General features: G+C 35.9%; 1 protein-coding gene across 2 annotated transcripts in view; it reads left to right on the top strand.

Moving 5' to 3' along the window:
* The window catches only part of TOP2B (DNA topoisomerase II beta), a 65,246-nt gene that overhangs the window by 911 nt on the left and 40,858 nt on the right, over positions 1 to 23,477 (top strand). For both annotated transcript variants that reach the window (XM_074900545.1, XM_074900544.1), the window contains exons 2-7: positions 16,658 to 16,831; positions 17,440 to 17,530; positions 19,531 to 19,594; positions 20,782 to 20,927; positions 21,699 to 21,796; positions 23,220 to 23,432. In XM_074900545.1, the coding sequence (XP_074756646.1) occupies positions 16,658 to 16,831; positions 17,440 to 17,530; positions 19,531 to 19,594; positions 20,782 to 20,927; positions 21,699 to 21,796; positions 23,220 to 23,432 (786 nt within the window). The remainder of the gene's footprint in view (positions 1 to 16,657; positions 16,832 to 17,439; positions 17,531 to 19,530; positions 19,595 to 20,781; positions 20,928 to 21,698; positions 21,797 to 23,219; positions 23,433 to 23,477) is intronic.

Below are 23,477 nucleotides of genomic sequence, written 5' to 3'. Positions count from 1 at the left end.
GACTGTAGGGAAAAGGCTAGTCTGTGAGCACATAGGAAGGAGCCTCCTGCCTTGGGGGAGAGTGAGTGGGTCAGTAGGGCTGTTTTGAAGTTACTGTCCTCTAAAGTGAGATGTAGGCTGTCTGTCCTCCTGTAAAAATCGCAGTTACTGCTAGAGCAGAGTCTTTGCGGGCTACCAGAGGGGCAGTGCGTTGATCCCAGCTTCTTTCCCAACTGTCTGAAAAGACACTTTGAAATTCCTATATTTCAGGGATGGGTAATGAGGAGTCTTTCAGAGACGTTCAGGGGGCTGGAGCTGTCTACTTGGTATTGTATCTTGACTTTAAACTTCGTTGTCTTCCAAAAGTTGCAACTCTGTAACAGGACCAAAAAGGTTTTTCTTTTTACTGCGTCTCATGGATTGGTCTGAAGTAGTCAAATTTGAGAGGGTGCAGGTGATAACTGACTCTAGAACTGGTGAATTATTTTGAGCCGTTTTAAAAGTCCTTTGAAAGTACCAGTCCTGACTCACAGTGCAGAGCGATGCTCTCCTCCTCTGTAGTAATAGTGGATGCTCTCTGGTTTTGGTAAGACCTGAGGAAGGAGGAGCAAAGATGACCTGAAGGGGTCTTGGTTCAGCCAATCAGTAACTTCCTTGCCTTTCTCTTGCTCAGTGTAGTGTTCAAAAGAGGGTAGCTTCTTTTATGTTTAAGCAGAGACAGTATAGACAGTATATGTTGATTGATAGATGGTGAGGTAGCTGCATCTTTAATCAGATGCATGTGCTTTACAGGGTTTAGGAACTTTTAATAAGTCTCATTGAAGAGAATGATAGCAAACGTTCTTCTGTTGTGTCTTTCTACATCGTTGAGCTGCTGTTGTAAAAGAATGTGAATAGCATTATTGGGGTTAACAGATTGTGCATATTTTGATGGTGGGCTATTTCTGTGGCTCTAATTACTGCATTTATGTTGGTAATTCTCTTTCATTTTAAGAAGCTGGCAGCATGAAAAGGTATATAAAAAATGAGCAAGTTTCTGGGCGTGCCACTTGAAATTAGACAGTTTAGATATGGGAACAGCCTAAGTAGAGAAGCTAAATGTTCTTTCCTTCCTGCAATACTATGTGATCTTTATCAACTGTGGTCTTTAGACAGCTCTTCAGAATTAAGATTTTTACTGGCTAGGTTGGGTCAAGTAATTGAAAGTTTTTGAGCTCATGTCGAAAGCTGCAGAATGAAGTGTGAAAATCACTGAGTAGGCATTTTTAATGTGTTCTTAAATGTAAGGGGGATGAAATTATAGTGAGTCAACAGTTTCCTACAACTGGAAATAATCAAAACTTCCTTTACTAAAACCAGTAAAAATTAAAGTGTTTTTGTCAACTCTGAGTAGTTGTGGGGAAATAATTAGATTTTAGTTAAAACTGGTTGCATTTTTTTCAGAAGACAGTAGGATGTTGTTTCTTTCTATCACATGCATTTTAAATGCTGAAGATAGGACTTCTGAGCCAATTCTGAAAGCCAGACCTGTTCGGTGTCAGCTGTAGAACTCTGGCATACAAAAGAGCAGTATTGTTGTGGCACCAAAATGGACGAGGCAGTGGCTAGTCGTTGGTTTAGTGTGCCAGGCTGAGAAAAACGTTGGTTCGGGCAGTGGTTCATGAGTAGATATCATATGCTGGCCTGGAGGATGAGATACACAGAGCTAGCAACAGTAATAGTTTCAGCCGTCTGGTTTTAATCTGTTTACCATATATCTGATGGATGTGCAACTACTTGCTGTTTGGTTGTAAGTTGTTTTGAAACTACCTTGACTTTTTTTAGACCTTTTACTGGTGTTGGAACCATTAGGATGCCTACTTCCTGAGTAAGGTATTTTGTATTGTTATTGGTTTCTTAATAAGACCATGAGTTAAACAATTGGAGGGTAGCAGAAGTAGGTCTAGTTCTAAAGATGAGGAAACATTAAAAACTTAGTGGCATGTTAATTTGTGTTTCAAACTAGCAAATCCTATATACCCAGTGCTCAGGTTTTTGTAAAAACAGTTGTATGTGTAACTTTAGCTTTGCTTGTGATTTAAACAGCATGCTTGTTCATCAGTTGAACTAACTAGGGAAGAATTACATGCAACTGTGAAAAAGGGTATTTCATGTGGTTGAGAATTTACCCACATGAAATATGAGAGTGAATTTCGTAATGAGCACAACATACAAGCATCAGGTGATATCTATCTACTTTTACTTTTAAAAGGAAGATGAATTAAATGTTCGTGGAAACAAACAGCAAGTTATCTGTATGTTCAGTTACCTGTAACAGAACTTAAAGAAACATAACTAGCAAGGGTTAGCTGGTAAGTAGGCACAATTACCAGTGATGGGGACACATGAGAGTATATAAATTGAAAATGTTTATTGGGAAAATCATTTAGCATTATATAACTGAAAATGAACCAAGATAATCTCTGTTTTATCAAATGTACTAGTTATTTTTTTGAGGAGCGCTTTTTTTTTGTCTGGTTGCTGATTTTTTTAGAATCAACTTGCATCTCCCCACTCTAATAGTTGGTAGAAGGTGGAGTTTTGACCAACTGATTGATATTAATGACTTTTGGTGGATGATTTCCAAGGGTCACCCACAAAAGTGTGAAGTTGTATTAAGAGTTAGTTACAAAAGTCTGGATTTGTAACTAGAGGAGTTTTCATTGGTGAAACATAATTGCATTTTCTTATGCTAGAAAAACTTTGAACAGAAGTACTAACTCTTCAGCCTTTGTGTGTTTAGGGACTACATAAAATTAACTCTCATAAGAGTACAGTAATAGTACTTTTTTTTTTTAATAAATGTGCCTTTTGTAGTGAAAGTGTAGTGAAGTGCAAGCAATGCTGTGAAGTGTGGTGGTTCTGATACAATGGTAATGCCCACAGAGCTATGGAAGAGTGTTTCAAAGAAGCAATACTTCAGCAGTTACTTCTGTCCATGTTTTCAAGGCTTTCTTCTCAATCCCAAGAGCTACATGACCCTGGTAAATGAAAGCTGAGACTCCAGATAATAATTTAAGACTTTGAACACTGCTTCCATTTTCTTGCCCTTTGTGAAAGGGAAATGCTAGCTTAAAGGGAATGTGTACTGTTAATGTGATTTTTCTTTAAAATAATGAAATAATCAGATCTGCGTGGTCCTTGAATGGAGTAGAATGGAAATAATATATATTATTAGTAGATGGAAATAATGTATATATTTGGTTTATACTGGTTCATACTTGGTTTGAATAAATACAGCAGCTGTATATTGGTAAGTGAAAGATAGCAACCTTTCGAATAATCTGAATTCAGCTATTAGCACTTCTCAGCAGTTTCAAAATTTACCTTGAAAATAACTTTTAATGTAATTTTTTTAAAAATTAAAAAGAATATATATGTAATAGAGAAGATAGGACAGTAGACTTAAAAGAAGACAAAATGAAACAAAACCCCCAACAAAAAAAGCACACCCCTGTCCTTCTGTTAAAGCAACCTTGTCCTTCTTTTATCGTTTCACTTGAAAACACTTAAACAAAACTGTAATAAAGGCATAGCTTTCAGTTTGACTTGCCTTTTAATAATTTGTTTCAAGAGGATTAAAACAAAGCTTTCTTTTGAGTAATATCTGATAATTTCCAGTGATATGCTTGTTGATGGGCCTGCACTAGGTGATTTCTAACTATGGGTAGGTTTTTTGTATCTGAAATCTGAACTGTGTCTCTCCTGCACCGAGGATCTGCCCACCAGTGCTGTATACTCGGCTTCAACCATTACCATGATTTGGGAGTAGGGGATTTTGGACAGGAGTAAGACAGGAGTTCCCTTCTGCCAGGATAGCACTTGGAGGAGGAGTGTTGGGATTTGACGGTGTTCAAGAATTGTAGTATGTTACGGCTTTATCATGAGTCTATTTCTATAAGCTGACAGGATTCTGCCTACCTGAAGTACAAACAGTTAAGCAAATATGACTAGTAATATGACCAAATCCTAATCAAATCTTCACCTTTTAGAAATGAACATACTGTTGTAGAGGTGAACCAAGTGTAAATATTTCTTCTTTATTCTTTTTATTACTGTTTATTACCACTCTGTTAGTTTCAAAAGCAGAAGTAAGTGGTTGGAGTTCCTACCCCTGAGTTCTCTAGACCTCTTTAGTTGCCTCTCTAGACCGAGGTTAAAGCTCAGAATTAGCTTTCTGTTTTTTCAATTTCTTTATCCAGATCAGGCATTCCGTTTCTTCGCTGGCTGAAGCTAGGCCTAGAACACAGTTGCAATAGGAAAAAAGTCATTACATATACTGTTAGTTAATGTCTTATCTTTCCTCTTCTCTATTGTGGTGTCTGTAGAGGGGAGGAAAAAACCATCTTGCATTGTTGCCAAGTCTTGTTTCAGTGCTCCACTCTTGCTTTTTATAAACATCTATCTTTCCTTTTGCTATTACGTTGACCAGACAACTGGTGAGGTGGTTTTTTTTTTTTTACTGTTAAACAGTAGAAGAGAGATCAGACCTGAAGTAGGTGCCCCAATATGTTACTATTTACTTTTATTAAACATAATGCATTTTGTAGTCTTTGAGCTATGTAGTATATCAACAGTTGAGGGGAAGCAGCATTCCCTCTTGCTCTTGTTGAATTTCTGATTGGGATGCCCCGAAAGAAGGAACATTGCAGAGATATGATAGCTCTCCAGAATATTCTAGCACTAGAGGAAGATGTTTGTGGCTCAGTTTGTTGAGTCAGACACAACAGTTGTGAAGAGGGATTCAGAGAAGGTTGTTACTTCTTACCCTCTACCCTCCACACCACCATCCAGTGAGGTACTGTTGTCCTTTTGTTACTGGTCCAGTCTTTTTCTTGTTAGAGAGCTGAATAATACAGGGTCAAAGAAGTGATAGAGATGCTATCAGGTAGAGGCTTGGTGATGGAACAAGATCGGGGCTTCCTCTTTGACCGCAATTGAACCAGTCTTGCAGCTTAATAACATGCCCCATGTATTCTGAGCTGGGAGGAAAACTTGTTCTACTCTAGGTGAAAGAATGCTGAGTACATAGAAGTGGGGAACTAAATTGAAATGAAGTCTAGTAGGAAGGAATGTGTATCGTGAGGGTGGGGGGCTGGGAATTGATTTTTGAAAATACATGGGGGATTACTTTAGGTGTTTGGTGGGGATGGTGTACATTCAAGCATGTGTCCTCTGTTAATGTTCTCTATGTCTAGATCTGTGTGTGTATGCATTTAATTTCTAAGCTACCCATAATGTATTAAAGGATAAGTAAGGAATTACTTTATTTGGGCAGATAAAGTAACCTTTCCAAATAAAATAGCATGTAAGTTAAAGTAGGCAGTTTAGGTTTGAAAAAAAATTGTTTAAATTTAGTAGTTTATTTTCATAGACTTGATTTTCTACGAGTAGATTTCTACCTTGCATGTAAGTTGTCTTGTGTGTCTACATACAAAAGCAGTCTTCAAATGCGTGTTTATTTTTAAATTAATTAAAAACAGCGTATGTGATTCATAGTTGATGGATGACGGTGAGTCCATTCCTGGGAGTGGGTTTTATATATATTATAGATTATAGAGAAAGAACTTGGAAATGAAAACTGGTACAGAAAAGTTATTTTCCTCATTTAAAATAGTAAATCTCTTACAAGTCGTCCACAAAAAAAAATACTGTTCTGTACTATATAATGGTTTGAAAGTTTTCAAAAGCACACTGAGCAAAATATATGTAGTTTGAAATGTGGATAACTGTGTGAAGCCTGTTTTGAAAATTGTATGTTTGGAGACCTAGTGGTGTCCTCTCAAGTACATGTAGTGAAACTCAGGTATTTTGGAAAAATGTATCTTAATGCTGATATCCCAAATTAAAAGGGAATATTAAGTCAAGGCATGTAAAATACTTTTACAGAACTTTGAAAATAAATACTAAAATTTAAAGTATAATTTAAGTTCTAGCAACCAATGGAGGTGTCAAGATTAAACATATCAAATGTTTTTTGTTTTTATAAACATAGGAGAAGAGTGTTCCTCAGAAGCAACGTGATAGATCAGCTCTTAGTAATTTTTGTTCAGCAAAATGTTTTTTTTCCATTTTCTTCAGGTTGTTCAGTAATGAGTACTCAAAAGGTTGATGGGAAAAGCAGGGAAAGGTTCCTCCCTGGTAAGTGAGGGTCAGACCTGCCAGTTCTAAAACTTCAGTGTGAATGCAAATGTTTTTATGAACTAAGTCCTTTTATGTTTTGAAGTGTGTGTCATTAAACTTTTTCTGTGTTATCAACACATCGAGTTTCATTTAATAAAGCTATTTTAAAATGCTGCCTGTGTGTTATTGCAATTCCAATTTACATATAAATGCAGTTTGCCACTGAAAACAAAGTGCTACTTTTAATTTTTTTATTGTGTTAAAATGCTAAATTGTGTGGTTTTTACACTATACACGTCTAAGCAAGTCTAGAGGGTTTTTTCACCAAGTAAGAAAAAAGGCATTAACAAAGTTAGTGTAAAGGCTGCTTGAGACAGAGTATGTTTGAAAGGCTCAGATCTAAACATCGGATCTATATTTTCCTTTGTTGGATGTAATTAAAAATGATTTCTTAAAGAGGAAAAAAAGGCATAAAAGAGAATTAAATTCCTTAATCTACTGCATGGGTTTTTTCCTGATTTGTGAGGTAGAATTGCAATTGAGATATTAAGCAGTCTTCCTTTAATGGAAGCTGTGTTTCTTGAGGAGGTACTGATTTCTTTTACTCTTTTTTTAGTGAATGAGTGTGTACGATTAGACTGAGGCTTCCTGTTCCTTCTTTAAGACATTGAACAGTTGTGAGAAGAACAGGTGTATGAAAAACTGGACAAATGTCTGCCTTAATGAGGTACCAAAAACTCACACACCAGATTTCTATATCTGTGAAGGAATCTTCAAGGAGAGAGCAAGGAACAGTATTTTCTTGTCAGGACAAAAACCACAGGAGCTATAAGATAACATTGAAAAGTTATTTTCTTATAAATCAAAAGAAGCCAAGATAAAGTAGGAACACCACCCCTCTCCCTCTTGTAACCAGATAATTTGATATGTAATGTTTCTATGGGAGCAGTTAGAATTCTGGGGTCATCCCCTAAGCAGAGCATCTTTACCTATGAGATACTGGAAAGCAGCTGTCCAATCTGTGCTAGCTCTAGGGTATTTTGACTTTTTAGGGAAGGTAGTTGTAGTAGTGTATGAACATTTCAGTCTTGTGTTTATTCCCTTCGTCTTTGTGTACCATGATACAAAGATACAAGAATGGCTCGGTATCTGGGGGAAAATAACAGCATCTGAGACCAGCTGATACAGAGTTCTAGTGCATGCAGTCATTCAGACTTTTGCCTCCATGCATCAACAGAGAGCTCTGTGTTGGCTGAAGTAGTGTTTTTCATCATACGCTATTTAGTGATCCTAACTTAAAGTCTTTTCCACCACTGTTGTATTACAGTATTGTCATGAAAACTTGAAGTATTATCTTGGAGTAAAACGGAGGCAAGTTGCTTGGAGAAGAGCAGTTGCAAGAAGTGAGGCAGTTCTTCTGTTTTGTTATTAAGCAGACCTGGGAGAGGATTCCTCTTACTCCTAAATAAGAGACTATATAAGCACATGAGGAATCAGCTGAGGTGGGGGCAAGTTCCTTACCTGGGTTTGCTGGTGGAGAGAGGGAGGGAGGTGGTCTAGATACTTGAGAGAAAGCAAACCTGAAGTTGTATCATGTTAACCTGCCCTTCCTGATGCTAGTTAAATCTTTTGGAATATGCCGTGTAGACTTTCCTCTTTGCCAGTTGAGTGTTAAACATACATAACAAGTAACAGAAAGATGATGAAAATGCAGAACAATTTAAAAATTAAACTCAAAAGGTATTTGAAACTATTTTATGAGTCTTTTATATGCTACCTTTTATGGAGAGGTTGAATTATTCTGTCTGCCAAGATGCAATTCTTAAATTGCAAATTAAAGGGTAGAGTTTTGATGATCTTCAAGATTGTCAGCATTTTCAGTGAGCAATCCTGAAAAGCTTTTCGTAATAACTTCTGTAGGAATGTTCTTGTGGGAGGATGAGTGACTGAGGAAGGGGGAGTTTTGGAACAGTGTTCAGGCTTTTTTGACTTGTTGCTGCCTTTGGTTTCCTCCTTCTGAATTGCTGTAAATGTCTGGAACACCAAACCTTTGCTCCTTTCTCATGGAGTTTACCACAGGATTGAGACTAGAATATGTAGTATATTTGAGACTTGTAAAACACTTCAAGATTTGTAGAATCTCCATAGGAGCAGTAGATGTTGCATAGTAGGAGTTGAACAATTAAACCTCAAGCTACTTTTTTTTAAAGAGCACTGGATTCATATTTACTTTAATGTGGCAGAAAAGAATAGATTTTGAAAACAGAGAATACCAGAAAATGTAGCTGTGTTAGCATAGGCAGTTCTAATAATAAAAAGCGGATGTATATGTTATTGTGGAGCAACCTGGGATATTTGAGAGGAAGCAATGTGATCATTATTCATAAACTTTTAGAGTTTGTTTGATGTTTGGGACAGTTTTTATTTATTTATTTAGCTCTTATTTATTTCCATTTACATTTACATGGTACCTTGTGTTAAGTATGTTGCTTTTCTGTTGAAGATTCTAGAAAGCAGACTTTTAATGCTTACTATGCACTGTATATGTTAGAAATACAAAAACCTCAATGATGACAGTCAAGGTGTTTTATTATTTCAGAGCATGGTAGACATGCAAGTAACACAAAGATATACCAGTCCTAATATACTGATAGCTGTTACATTCATGAGAAATCAAAACTTTGGTTCTGTGATACAGTAGAGAGTTGCTTCTGTTGAAGATTGTAGTTGGATAAGTAACCTTTAAGTGATGTTTGGGCTCTCCTCTATCACTAATGTAATGTGACTAGTAATCTGACTAGAAAAGATGGTGCTTTGGGTGTTGTGTAGAATAAAATCTTCATGTGTGGATTCAGTCATTTCTTCCAGTGTATTGCAGCTTGAATCCTGATCAGTGTTACTATGCCAGTTAGCATGAATTGAAAAACTAGCCTGTTGGATTTGCTCTCTCTATGTATTCTCTTGCAGCATGAATGTCAGTACCTCTAACTTTTGGACTTCTTGGCTAGTGGAGGGTTTATGTATGAGTTGGCTGATGATGGGATGGCCCAAACAGATTTGGGGCATTCAGTGATGAAACCACTTCATTCAGTGATTCGATGAATCACTGTTCTAAGAATCTATAGGAAAACTGTCTTAAATTGTCTTAAACTTTCACATGAATAAATTCCTTTTCTGTGTTTTTTTTTCTTGTTTCTGAATTTTAGCTGGAAAGATAGATTTTTAAAATCCATAGATGTGCTTTTTTATACTGGGTAGATAGTATCAACATTTAGTACTGGAATAGAACTTGTCAGTGGATAGACAACGAAAAAATTTCAGACCCTTAAAAATTTATAAGTAAAATTCAGTTAAATTGTCGTCATGCATGGGCAGATGTTAGACACTTGCTTTTAAAGAAAATAGTAAAGATCAGGATCTGAATGTACTGCTGATTGTATCCAAACCTGATTCTATCCAAATAAGGCAGAACTGTTGCTGTAGTAACAATATAAGTGTAAGTGAATTCATATTTAAAACAATATACATAATTTTTTGTCATAAGTATTTATAGTGAGCATATATATTTGCACAAAAGTGGTATTCACTTTTCAAAAGTCTTGTGGAGAAAGCAAATTGCTAAATTTTCATTTAAATGTAATGTGCTGCTATGTTGTGCATCAGTAATCCTAAAATAAGAATGATGATGCTTTTAGCTATTTAATAGGAAGATGTAATTCTAAGAATGTCATTTCATGGTGCAGCTAAACAATCTATTGATAAAAAAACCTCACACTTTTCAGCAGTTAACCTTATCCCCCTAGCTGTATGTTTCTGCTCTTTTTGCACCACTACTTGTCTGATTCTCTAGCAAGCTTGTTCAGAAAAATGAGCCAGTGGACAACTCATTGCTTCTAGTTGATGAAAAATAAGGGAAGGCCCTGTTTGCTTCTTGAACTGGCTTATTGTGAGGTCGGTTTGATTTCACTATATGGAGCAGAGAAATGGGAGGAGGGAAGAAAGCAGGAATGTTTCCCTTTTGGCATAAATTAACTGCTGTGTTTTTCTATAACAGAGAAATTTGACTGTCCTCAAGAAAATCTATGACTGAATCATCATAACAAAACTCTATGTAATGCTTTCAGAGTCCAGAGCAAATTGTCCAAACCAGAAGATAAAACATTTAGGAATTTGAAATTAACAAACTTGTTAGTCTCGCTGGAGTGAGGCTAGCTCTGGGTGAGTTTATTGGGAACTCCTTCCTATGATCAGCTTTGTGGAGGATATGATAGATTTAGTTCATGCCACTAATTGTATGCAGTGGTCTATGGAAATTTGCTGTGGTAACATGGAACTGTTACTTTTGTGTGTTTTCATCTTGGCAGGAGAGCCAACCCATTTGTTAAACACAGCAGGAGAGCAGTTTATTTTGAAACTCCCTCCAGTTTTGTTTTCATGGTGGGAGGTATTCTCAGCCAGTTTTCTTTGGGAAAATTGCAAAATGTTTAGGAAACAATGTATTCATCGTCTATTTTTCCAAGGCAAAAATGATCCAATATATAACACCACAGTACAGTCAAGTGCATCTTATCTATATTTATAGTAATTATTAATATAGATATTGATACTATATTAATAGTAATTAATATCTATAGTAATAGTAATTATATTTCACCTATAACTTTTGTTGAGGTATAGCATATCTACCTCAGAAGACGTAGTTTTGTTTTGAACTGTAAGTGGAAGAAAATCTACCACATCCCTGGATTTCATTACTTAATTAACCTCCCTAGGTTTTACAGCTTAATTACACTCAAAATTTACTGTCTTGTCTCACTAAATCTGCTTATCCTATACTTTATTTGAGGGAAAGTAGGACACATAGCATGTGCTTTTCTAAATTCTTATGTCCCAGGGCTGCACCTGCCTTTCAGGAGAACAATCATTTCATGTAGTAGGTTAAGGCAGAAAAGACAAAGCCAAAGTGAAGGTAACTTCTTGTTCACATACTAATGTCTCTTCTCTGTTCAGTTATGCCTGTCTGCCAATTAGCCCTTTTTTGCTACCTTGTATGGGGAAGAAAGAATGGTCAGACTGAAGGATTTTGGTTTCTTTGTTTCATTGTATTTTGTTGTTGTTTGGAGATGTTTTTACAGTGTGGAGGAGAAGATGGCACTGGCCAATACAAGATTAAGTCTGTTTAAGAGGGAGAGACATTAACATTTTTCAAGATTTTTAGCTTCTTGTGACGGTGTGAAATTCAGCTACTTAAATAAAAGTAAAGCTTCAACTTTAACGAGTCAGACCAAAGATATATATTCCAGTAATGGCAACATTGAAACTGATGGTAAAACCTACTTTATTGTAGCTTTACGTTTTATTGTATCTGTTTAGATAGGAACAGCTTTTCTCTGGGGCTGCCAAACTGTCCAGATCAAATGTGTGTTAAGATTTAGCTGTATTAAGTACAGCTGTTTGCAGCATAAGTAACCAAACTCAGCATGGTGACTCAACATGATTTCAAAATGCAAAGGAAGATGACATGACCCAGTTTTCATCAAAAAAAGGCAATAAAAATCTCAGAGTTAATATGGATGTCATGCATGCTCTGTTATATACAGAAATTTCAATGGATGAGACTGTAAGAAATTTTTTTTAAAATGCAAAATGTGGAGAAAGAAGGTGCCAAAAACAAATACAGGAGTTATTAGGTTGAAGGTAGACAGTAAAAATCTAGTTGCCAAACTTTTGTCTGTTAAAGGGGTTCCATCCAGAGGAACCTGGACAGGCTTAAGAGCTGGGACTGTGTGAACCTTATGGGGTTCAACAAGGCCAAGTGCAAGGTCCTGCACATGGGTTGGGGCAATCCCAAGCACAAGTACAGGCTGGGCGATGAGGGGATAGAGAGCAGCCCTGTGGAGAAGGACTTGGGGTATTGCTCGATGGAAGTGACTATGAGCCAGCAATGTGTGCTCACAGCCCAGAAAGCCAGCTGTGTCCTGGGCTGCATCAAGAGAAGTGTGGCCAGCAGGTCGAGGGAGGGGATTCTCCCCCTCTACTCTGCTCTGGTGACACTCCACCTGCAGTGCTGTGTCCAGTTCTGGGGCCCCCAACAGAAGAAAGACATGGACCTGCTCAAGTGGGCCCAGAGGAGGCCATGAAGATGACTGGGGGCTGGAGCACCTCCCCTATGAGGACAGGCTGAGAGAGTTGGGGTTGTTCAGCCTGGAGAAGAAAAGGCTCCGGGGAGACCTTGTAGCAGCCTTCCAGTACTTAAAGAGGGCCTGCAGAAAAAATGGAGAGGGGCCCTTTATCAGGGAGTGTAGTGATAGACACAGGAATGTTGGGGAAGTCAAGCACTGTCAAAAAAAAAAAAAGTTAAAATGCCAACATTAAGATTGCAAAGCAGACCCTGAAAATTAGGTAACCTGTTAACAAACAAACAAAAAACCCAACCATACTTACTGTGAAGCAGAAGACTTAGGCCCTTTGTGACACTTGGTTAATTCTCTTTAGGGGTTTTCTCATGACACAAAGCTGGTGCTGTTTTGTGAAGTGTTACTGGAGCTCTAACAATATGAAGATCTTTTATACAGGACAGAATACAAAAGGCATTCTTGAGATGATTCCAAAATATACAGAAGAGATTGTCGGTTTAACAACACTGTAGTTTAGTGCTTGCTCAGTTTAAAAAAAAAAAAAAAAAAAGAAAAGGAGGTAGGGGGCTTTTCCGCTGTATTTACTCACATTTTAATTGGTAGAAACTTAGCAGATAAAAGCACCTGTAATTTTTTTTTTTTTTATCAAGGAAAACATAATTGTAAGACCATGGAGGATGTTTATATCTATAGATCTAAGTCATGGATTTGGTAATGAAGATTTTTTTTTTTTAAAATGAGTTCTAAACATCACTTGAACTCTAAAATGTCCATTCAAGATGGAGATACAGGGATTCAGAGTTGGTCTTCTGTTTCAGAGTACAGCACAACCCAAAAGGCTGGGTCTGGGAAACTGCAGTTCTGTGGACTTCTGATGCTTGCATGCCTGCATAATAACATTAGTTTGTGTAGTTGAATACTTTCTGGCTTTTGTTTTTATGCTTGTGTGTCAATAGTGTGTTAAGTTAAATAACATGAGTATTTTTTGCATGCAAAAGATATATTATACTTGGAGTATTGTACAAAAATATCTGTCCTGCTCTATGACGATGAAACATAAACATTTAAGTAGAGCATACTGAAAAGTTATTTGTCATGTCTTAGTAAAAACTATAGAATTAAAATTCTTTTAAGACTACTTTTTTTTTCTTGGTAATAATCACTGACCAGGAAGAAAAAATGTTATGCTGATCCTTTGAGTGTTTTTTTTCCTCTTGCTCTTAAATCATACATTATTGTGTTCCAATTAGTATATTGTAAAAGATAATAGACATAGCTATCACAGTGAGTAGAATAACAGAAGATCCTTACTACTGCTGGGTTAAAGCAAACTTAGACTTTTCCAAGAAGTGACCCTTCTGCAGGACTAGCTCTTTTTGGGTAGCAAAGTTTGACTACGTGTGACCTCTGTTCTCTGTCAACGTGACAATAATCTGGCAGTAGCATCTCAACAGAAGATACCGTTTTGATTCTCTATACATTTCTTACTGATAAGTTGGAAAGTATAAGCTTCTTCACTGGAAAACAGAAGTGCATTTCCTAGTGTTGTATTAAAGGCAATGGCTTGTAGGAATCCCTTAATGATAATTCTATTCTGAAGTAATTTTTCGCAATCTAGAGGTACACCTTCAGTCACAATAAAATGGACTTTTTCTAATCTACTGACTCTTGGCAATGTGTTGTGGGACAAGTAGAGCTACTGGAGATAGGAAAACTGTAGCCTAGACTTATTAGACAATGATTTGAGTTCTTAGTCTGTGCTAACATGTTACTGAGTTGCGATGCTGGCTAGACCCTAGTCCTCAGGTACTATACAAGTAGAAGCATTTTGAAGAGCTGAATATGATACTGATGTACATGTCAGCTGAAAAACTGGCATCTGATAACTGCCCAACATGTACTTTGCTGACTGTAAAAAATTCCTGAATCCCACAAACTGGGAGCAAATAGAACAATTCAATTTGGACAAGATTCTGGTGGTCTTTACAGCTGTAATTCTTTTGCTTTCTATATGAATTGCATTTCTTTTCCTCTCTTTCACCACTTACTTTTACTTTATCTCAGATGTATGATTTTCTTTTCCTGCTAATCACTGGTCCCTTTAGAATGAATGAACATAGTAAAACAGTGCTAACAGAGCTGTGGAACCTGTGAGCTAAGGGTGACTCCTATGAGGTATGATGTCAAAGATGATCGTTAAGTAAAGCCAGTAAGGTCAGAAAGATACATTAAAACAATATTATTCATATACACATACAGTGGAACTCATTGGAAGCCTGGATGTCATTCACAGAACTACTTCAACGAAACAAAATTTACATTGCAACTATTGGCAGTGATGCTTTAGTAACAATTCTCATTCCTTCTCTTCCGTATATCAGTTTAATATATCTATTTGCAAAGTCCTGTTTCTTTTCTGGTTGTTTAGCTGATCCATAGCTAATCCTTTTAGGGTGATGGTGGTGAGGTTGTCATAGTTTGAGGCCAAATGGCTGTGTGAGAGACTAAATTAACTTGGATACCAATACACTTTAATCACGCATGCATGTGATTTTGCAGCTTCCCCATTTGGCGGGAGATATGATGTGCTCCAGAAGAAAAGTCATGACAGTTAATGTTGTGGTTCCAACTCTGCTGTGTGTAATCTTGGTGCAGGATTGTGGGGTCCCCTGGTTCTTTCCTCCTCTTATTCTGGATGCTGTCAGTTACAGGACTGGGCAGTAGAGAATATTTGATTCTCATGTGGCCTGTTTGGGTTTATTCAGGGCTGAACAACTGGCTGTTGTCAGCACTGGTGCACACAGTCTGCTTGTCTCAGAGGTTCTCAAAGTACATGTTTTGTAGCATTTCCATAAATAAAATAAAAAAGTGTGATCTCTAAATCTGGAAGAGAAAGATAATTTACCTTGTCCTGAATAGAATGAAAAGCTTTATTCCTGTGCCTGTTTCTGGGGGGGGAGTGTGAGGTGCGGAGAAAAACATCAAAGCTTAAATAGTAAAAGCTGGAGAAGACATATTGAAGTAATACATGGGCAATTGTCCTTGTTAATTGTATGCTATAGGTTGATGTTTGGCCTTTTTGAATGTGCTGAAGTTGTTTGGGTGAGTCCTTTGCTCCTTGTTCCTATGTACTCACATGCTTTCTTACCCTTTGCTTTTAGTGTTATTCAAGGCTGCAACAAAGGCTAGATTGAGAGAGAAGGGATGATACTTTCTTCTGGCTGAGAAATATACATGGTGACTGATTAATCTAGAGTTGGAGTTTAGTCTGGTTTTACTTCATATAGAGATTTACTGCTAACAGCTAAATGAAGTAAAATAGTGGCAAGTGGGCTTTGTCCTCATTATTTGTCTGTTGATGTTTTTTACTGGTCACGTAACACCTGATTCAAAGTTGGTAAGTCCCTTGTAAGAGAAGGAGGCTATTTCAGGTATTAAGCAGGTGGTGAGAGAATTTTTTTGATATGTCTACTAATCAGGTGACTTTTATGTTTATTTGATATTTTAACAATAATTCTAATTTCAGCTAAGAATGCATACTGTAAATGTCATACCCAGTATCTTGGTAGATATGCTCTTACTGTCTCAGAATGGACCTCTTCTGTATTTGGTTGCTTTGAGAAATTTTAACTTTTCCTTTTGTGTAGTTTTAGTTAAATGGGAAGGAGGCATTTATCAAGAAAAGTTTGCTGAAAGATGCACCAAAACCCTCTATACTCCCCCCAAAGTGGATTAGTTTTCTGAATGCTGCTTGTTCTTCCAACTGAGGCATTTTTCATCATCTCCAGCCACATTAGGCTTGAATTCTGTTTAAATTTCGTTAGTAGCCTATGTGATTCTCTTTTTATATAGTCCTTGGCTTATTTCATCTTAATGTATTCTAAACTGGGATTATATCGGGTTTGATTACTTCAGTTAAATAGAGAATGTATTTCAACAATTGAGAAACCATAGGAGAGGCATTACAGTGTTTCTTAAGTCTCACTGAATGGTCCAAACGAAAATGTAAAAGAGTAGTTTTACTATTATTATTCAGAACAGTATTCAGTGGTTTGGATTTAAATGCTTAAACAGAAAGTGGATTTTATAAATACTTAACCTGAGGAAGTTTGTGTCTTTTGTGATATGCTGTTGTTTCCGTATTTTGGTTTATCATGCTTAGTAAATATGTGAATTTTGAATACGTTACAATTTGTTAAGAAAGTGTCATATAATCTGTTGAATTTTTTTCTGTTGAGAGTTTAGCTTGATCTTAATCTGAAAATTTAACATTTAAATTATGTGACAAGTTTTGATTGTAATTTAAATCTGTCACATTGTTTATATCTCAGGAGTGACAGATTGAATGAATGAGGTTTTTTGGTGTCTTTTTTTTTTAGACATTATTTGATAATCAGATCAATGCTTCAAAAAAGGAAGACTCGGAAAACATTAATAAAAATGACACTTCAAAGAAGATGTCTGTTGAGAGAGTTTATCAGAAGAAGACTCAGCTTGAGCACATCCTCCTCCGTCCAGATACCTACATTGGGTCAGTTGAACCGTTAACTCAGGTAAATGTCACTAAATTTACCATTTTAATAGTTTTTGGTTTTTTATTGAGGAAAATTACTATTCTGGTTAATAAATAGGTGCATCTTTACTTCTCTGAGTATTCTGAATTATCATGCTAAAAATTGTGGTCATATTTATGAAAGCATGTGTAGGAAGGGGTCAGGAGAGATGTTAAAGCAGTGTTTGGTTCACCTGAAAAAACATGCTCAGAAAATGTTGAAATTTAGTCAGAACATAAACACACACTTCTATGTAAAGAGGCAGTTGTGCGTGTATGTGTGTGTTTACAAACATGCCTATATGCACACAAATATGCATATTTATAAGTGGCATTTGCTCTAGGTCCAAAAGTGCCTGCAAATTGCTTCAAACTTCACTGTCTACACTTGTAATTCCTCACGAAGCAGAAAAAAATGGATTTTCGTAATGGAAGTCTTTGTGGGTACAGCTGTATTTTTTGCCAAACTTCTGCTTCTGTTTTTGTCTCATATGACAGCAGCAATCAGATCGGAACAGTAAAGTTCTTGAAGTAAATACATCTTAGAGAATCATAGAGTTGTTTACCAAGACAGTAAATAATTTTTATCTTATTTTTGTTCACATATAGTTAATGTGGGTTTATGATGAAGACGTAGGAATGAATTGCAGAGAAGTTACCTTTGTTCCTGGATTGTACAAGATCTTTGATGAAATCCTTGGTAAGAATTCTTACAATAATATTGTTTTAGCATTATGGAATACATGCTTTTCTGAGTATTTTCAAAGCACATTAATTTGTATTGAAGTTTAAATCACAGACTTAGAGTCCCACTAAACTGCAATGCATACAAATTTTGATGTATTCCAGCACTATAGAACAGTTTACAGAGGGAAGTTTTCAGTTGAACTTGTAAGAAAGTGTAAATATTTGTTACTGAATGTCCAAACTAGATAATTCTTTCTAATCAGTATTGTTACAAGGTGTTTAATCTGCAAAGTTGATAAAGGCCACAGTTTAACATTTGAAAAAGGATTATTCTTCTGAAAGAAGAAAACTGGAAGTTGTCTAAGTGTTAGGTCATCATTCTATGAATCATTAAAACTACCTCCTTCTGTACAGAATGATAGTGGTGGTGATGGTATTTCTTACAGGGATGATTTCTAGACTTCAAACAGTTTTAAAATAAATAAGTATCATACTGCTATTTAAAAGCATGGTGACTGAGGCACAAACAAATGATTTTTAGAAAATTCTGTCATAAGTCCCTGAGTCACTGTGACTTCTAGTTTATGATAGTCTCTTGGTGACAGGCACACATTAAAGACTAACCAGCGTTAGAGATGTGCAACATCTGAATAGTGTGCTGTCTGCTGAACTGATATTTTGTGTTAATTGACATGAAATCTTGGGCTAATGTTTTTATGAAGTTATGCTGTAAGCATTGATGGGATTACATTGTAAACTAAATTATGATCTACTGAGGTCAGTGGAAATTTTGTCATGACCTTCATTGGATTTAGAACTTCTCCACACCTCTAAAACTCTTTACAGCATTTCTGTCTTAGAGGTAATATATCTTTGACAGGTGGAAGAGAACAATTTTTTATTTTTATTTTTTACTCATTACTTAATTTGAGTAACATAGGAATGCAAATCTTTCATCACTTCTCTTTTGAGTGCTGCCTCATAGATGAAATTGATGGTCTTTTCACAGGAGGGAGTCCACTTCCACCTTGTCCCATTCAAAAGGAAGATCATTATCATAGTATTGTATGGCTTATTGCTTCTGTATGTAGCACTGAAAAGTGCTCCATAGAGTGTGGTTTGAGAGCTAGGGATCAGTGTTAATAACACTACAAAAATTAGATATTGTAGCTATGTGTAATTTTGAATGAAAATGCACTTAGGATTATAGCAAAAGCACCTTGAAATAGCTGATCTTATACTGACATCCTTACAATCTGTGAAGATACTGTCCTTTGGTGTTTTGGGATTTTATTTTGATCTCTTTCATGGGTGATGAGGCAAATGCTGAAAATGATTGTAATGTGTTTTCGTGGTTAATGGCCACAGTCACATTTCTGATTTCTGTTGTTTGTAGCTAATACACATTGGTGTGCAGTTTCATTAAATCATGATCAAATGTTAATTTCCAGTTATCCTTCTTTTGGTCCTAAACCGTGTAAACTGTTGAGGAACTAATTTACAACTGTTAGTTATAAGTCTTACAGGCTCTTTAGAGATAACTTTTGCTGCAGTCAAAACACTCTTTAATGGATGTGATGTTTTCAGGATTGGGTTTCAATGGCAAAAGGTTGTGTAAACTGATCTGGTGATGTATATAATTTTCTAGAGGTTTTAACATACGTGATGTAATATGTGTAATATCCAAACAAGTACATCTAGAGAAGAATAAAGTGTTCAGTATGTTAAGAACAATGATGAGAACGGGCTCACAAAATACACTCTATATTTATTTCTAAGATAGTCTAACTGCTAGAAATAGTTGGTAATTATAAGGTTGAAAATATCTTCTTGCAGATACTTAGACATATTTATAGACTTCAGTAATAAGACACAGAATATACAAATATATCAGATAAAGAAATACCTGATCCATTGTTACTTGAGATGGAATATGTATACAATCAGTTTTACAGATCAAGTAATTAATTATTGTTCCTACAAAGTGTTAATTTGTGCTACTTTATTTCATAGTAAATGCTGCTGACAATAAGCAGAGGGACAAGAATATGACTTGTATTAAAATATCCATTGATCCGTAAGTAAAAACATGTTTTCATTTACCTTCCCTGCCAGTACTGTTGAGTTCAGATTTGTACAAATTATTTTACTAAATGAAATCGGATGTTTAAAATATTTTTTTTCTAGTTATTTCCATTAGCTTCATATTTTAAGATGAAAAGGTGAATTAAAAGTGGTTAATAGTAAGTATTACCATTCTGAACTTAAAATGATTTGCTTTCCTAAACCACTCATAATGTTTGATTCTGAAAGCTTGGCAGTACATAACTATAACCAGCCAGATTACTTATAAATCGTAAATACCAACCTTGAGGTTTTGTAACATAATTTGCACCTCTTGAACTTCTATGTTAACTCCTTTAGCATTAGGATAAGGTTATGTCTGATTAGTCAGCTATATCACACTGAAACTGCAGATTGCAGATATGTCTTTACCACTGTTTTTATAAATTGGATACTTAGAGATATTTCCTAATGAGAAGTACTGTAGCTAAATAGAGGTTGATTGGGTTTCTTTGTTAGTAACTTTTCAGTAACATTTAATTGAATAATAAATATTTTAGACACCCAATTTTTACACCTAATGTTTAGGATAAATATGCTGAGAAGTCATGTTTCTGCAAGTTTTCAGTGCACTATCAGCTTCTGTAGACCAAATTGCTTTTATCATGAAGTGGGAGGGAAATGGTTGGTGTAAATCTGCCTGATCTGTTATTTTGAACTCTCTAATACTCCAAAATGAAAATGCTACGCAAGAGCTGTAAGTATTAATGATTCCAGATGTTGATGGATGAAATAAGTTACAGTGTTTATCATAAACTGGGAAATAACAGATGATTACTTGACTGTGTCTGGGTGGACTTCAATGAAACCTTAAAAAGCTATGTCTCTAACAAGTATAATTCTGTCACTAAACTTCAGGATTCAGTTGCAGGTCATGTTGATGATGAAAGCTCTTCAAACAGATTTTGGGGGATTATTTTTATTATATGAAATACTGTCATGTATGGGCGATTATGCTCTTCTAAGAAATCTAATAGGCACAAAGAAGTGGTTTGTTGTAAGTAAAATTCAGAGAGCTGTCAATAAACTTAGTAAGAATATGGTCCTTTATTGTATTTTATGTAGTTGTTTAAACAGGTAAAATGTATGCAGGAGTCTGTTTTCAAGATTAAATGGCTTAATGTCTTCACTGTTTTACAGAGAATCAAACATTATCAGCATATGGAATAATGGAAAGGGTATACCAGTTGTGGAACACAAAGTAGAAAAAGTATACGTACCTGCTTTAATCTTTGGGCAGCTGCTAACATCCAGCAACTATGATGATGATGAGAAGAAAGTTACAGGCAAGGCTATTTAACATGCTTTGTTTTATTAAATTAAGCCATTGTTTGCTTTTCAGTATGTTTTCTCTTGTTACTTTTTCTATTCTGTTTCATAACAGGTGATTACTTAGTCACCATTACTATAGCTCTTTGTTAGAGTAAAATGACTTAAAAAAATACTACTTGTTCTGTTTTCATACCAATGTTTACAGAGAACCTTTATGTTTACATCTTTTACTAAACAATGACTACTGACATTACAAACAACATATTTTTGTATTTTGATTATAATGTATGCAAGCATTTAAACATCTATGCTCTTGAATTGAAGAGAAAAAATAAATTTAATAAATCAGAATACGGCATTATCCTAAATGTAAAGTAACCCTTATTTAGATTGTGAATGAAAGTGAGTTGTTTTCTTCCTAGCCCATACACTTTCCTGATATTATGATGTGTGGTTGCAGAGTGATTTGAATGATCGTGATCTAGTTTTCAGCTGGATCAGGGTGTTGAGGTCAGTTGCCTTTCAGCAAGCAACTGGTGGTTCAGCATAAAGGGAGCAAAGGAAGTATTGTAGCCTTGAGGGAAGGAGCAAACTGCTCATTTCGACGCAAAAACAGTTGCACCAGATTGGAGGTAGTGTGAAACTCCATCTCTGGCATCCTTTGATGGCTCTTGACATGTGGCCCAACTTTTGTCTTATAGGAACATTTTATTTTATTGGCATACTCTCTGTATGTCATAAATATAGTTCTGCTGTAAAAAACTTACTGTATGTTGTTTTCTCAGGTGGGCGCAATGGCTATGGTGCAAAACTTTGTAACATATTTAGTACAAAGTTTACAGTGGAAACTGCGTGCAAGGAATACAAACACAGCTTTAAGCAGGTATAGCAAGGATTTCAACTTTTTTCCTTTGCTGTAATTATAAATTTAAAATTTAACATGTTTTCTACATTTCATGAATATTTCATTAAATGAATCATTTAACTTTCAAATGGATATGTAGAGTTTGCAGGCTAGGTTAGTTCAGTCAGTAAAATTGGTACTTCTGTGTATTAGAATTTTTTTTAAGTAAATACTTGTCTTGGGAGTGTTAGGTGACTAAAAATGAAAACCAGTTTTCTTCTGTAAAGCTAAAGTATATTCATGTGCATGTGAAAAGAAATATACTTAATTGAAAAATCTTGTAATTGCTGTTGTATAATTTGCCAAAAAATCTTTCTAACTAGCTGTGCAAACATAGAAACAGTTATCTAGACAATTTTGTATAGGGTTAAGAAACAAGATTTTTCAGGGTTTATGTCATGAATTTCATTGGCCTAGCCGGCCTTCTGTGCAAACACCCCTTCCTCTGCATTTGAACCCATTGCTCATTGTTATCATTGTTAGCACACAGAGGAAGGATTGAATGTAATCTGATCTACTGTATATAGCTTTGAGATGGCTCCCTTCCTAAAAGTTTGAAGAACTTTGGTGGAGTATTAGATACCAAAGTTCCTTGGTTTTGGAGTCTTTCCCAGTTGGTGGCTTCCTTCTCTTTTTTTCTGGACAAGTAATTAATTTCTGGTTATGTTGTCATATCACTACATAACCAATGCATTTCAATGGTTTTACACATCTCTTCAGAAATGTAGTATTTTCTGCTGACTGCCAAAAAGCAAATTAATCTTGGTTTGAGTGTACTTTTTGAAAATTGCATGTTTTATGCTTTAGTGCTACATTTTCCAGTATTTTCAGAAATTGTGAAAATTTAGTACAACTGAACTTTGATATATGCTGTGAGTAGGTGTTCTTCTTGTTCTTATAAATGCACACATGTTGTTAAACAGGGAACAATACCAGGACTCCTGAGCAAAATCTGAGCAAGTTAGTTTGTCAAGAAGCATGCTTTGGTACGCTGCACAGCCACAAAGGTGCTCAGAGACTACTGAGTCTCTGCATGGGGACTAATAAGCCTCTCTTCTATAGAAGTGTGTAGTAGATGGAAACCATTAAACTGATGGGCAATAAGGACTGTTTAGCTACCTCACCTGTATCTCATTTAGTTGGTTCTGTGGAAGGTTCTGTTTGCATTAGAATCACGTCCCTGCGTATTTACAGAAACCACAAACCTGCTGTCACTGAAGCTTGTGCAGGTCTTGGTAAAGCAATTAATTTTATGCATAGTGTTTTACCAGGGGAAACTTCTAAAAGAAGTCTGTGAGCTTTTTGTTGTGTAGCTGTTGCAATCCTAGCATAGCTGGAAAATGGAAATGAAGGAGGATAACATGTATTGTAAACTAACATCTAAAATGTTTTGTTTTCAAAGACTTGGATGAACAATATGATGAAGACCTCTGAACCCAAGATTAAGCATTTTGATGGTGATGACTACACATGCATTACATTCCAGCCAGATCTATCTAAATTTAAAATGGAAAAACTTGATAAGGATATTGTGGCCCTCATGACAAGAAGAGCATATGATTTGGCTGGGTCATGCAAAGGAGTCAAAGTCATGTTGAATGGGAAGAAATTACCTGTAAGAGCACAATTTAAAATATTTTAAGTGTACTGAGTATTTGAT

The sequence above is a fragment of the Athene noctua genome, chromosome 2 (genome assembly GCF_965140245.1).
Source record: "Athene noctua chromosome 2, bAthNoc1.hap1.1, whole genome shotgun sequence".
NCBI classification, from domain to species: domain Eukaryota; kingdom Metazoa; phylum Chordata; class Aves; order Strigiformes; family Strigidae; genus Athene; species Athene noctua.
This window is presented reverse-complemented; position numbering and strand designations above follow the sequence as displayed.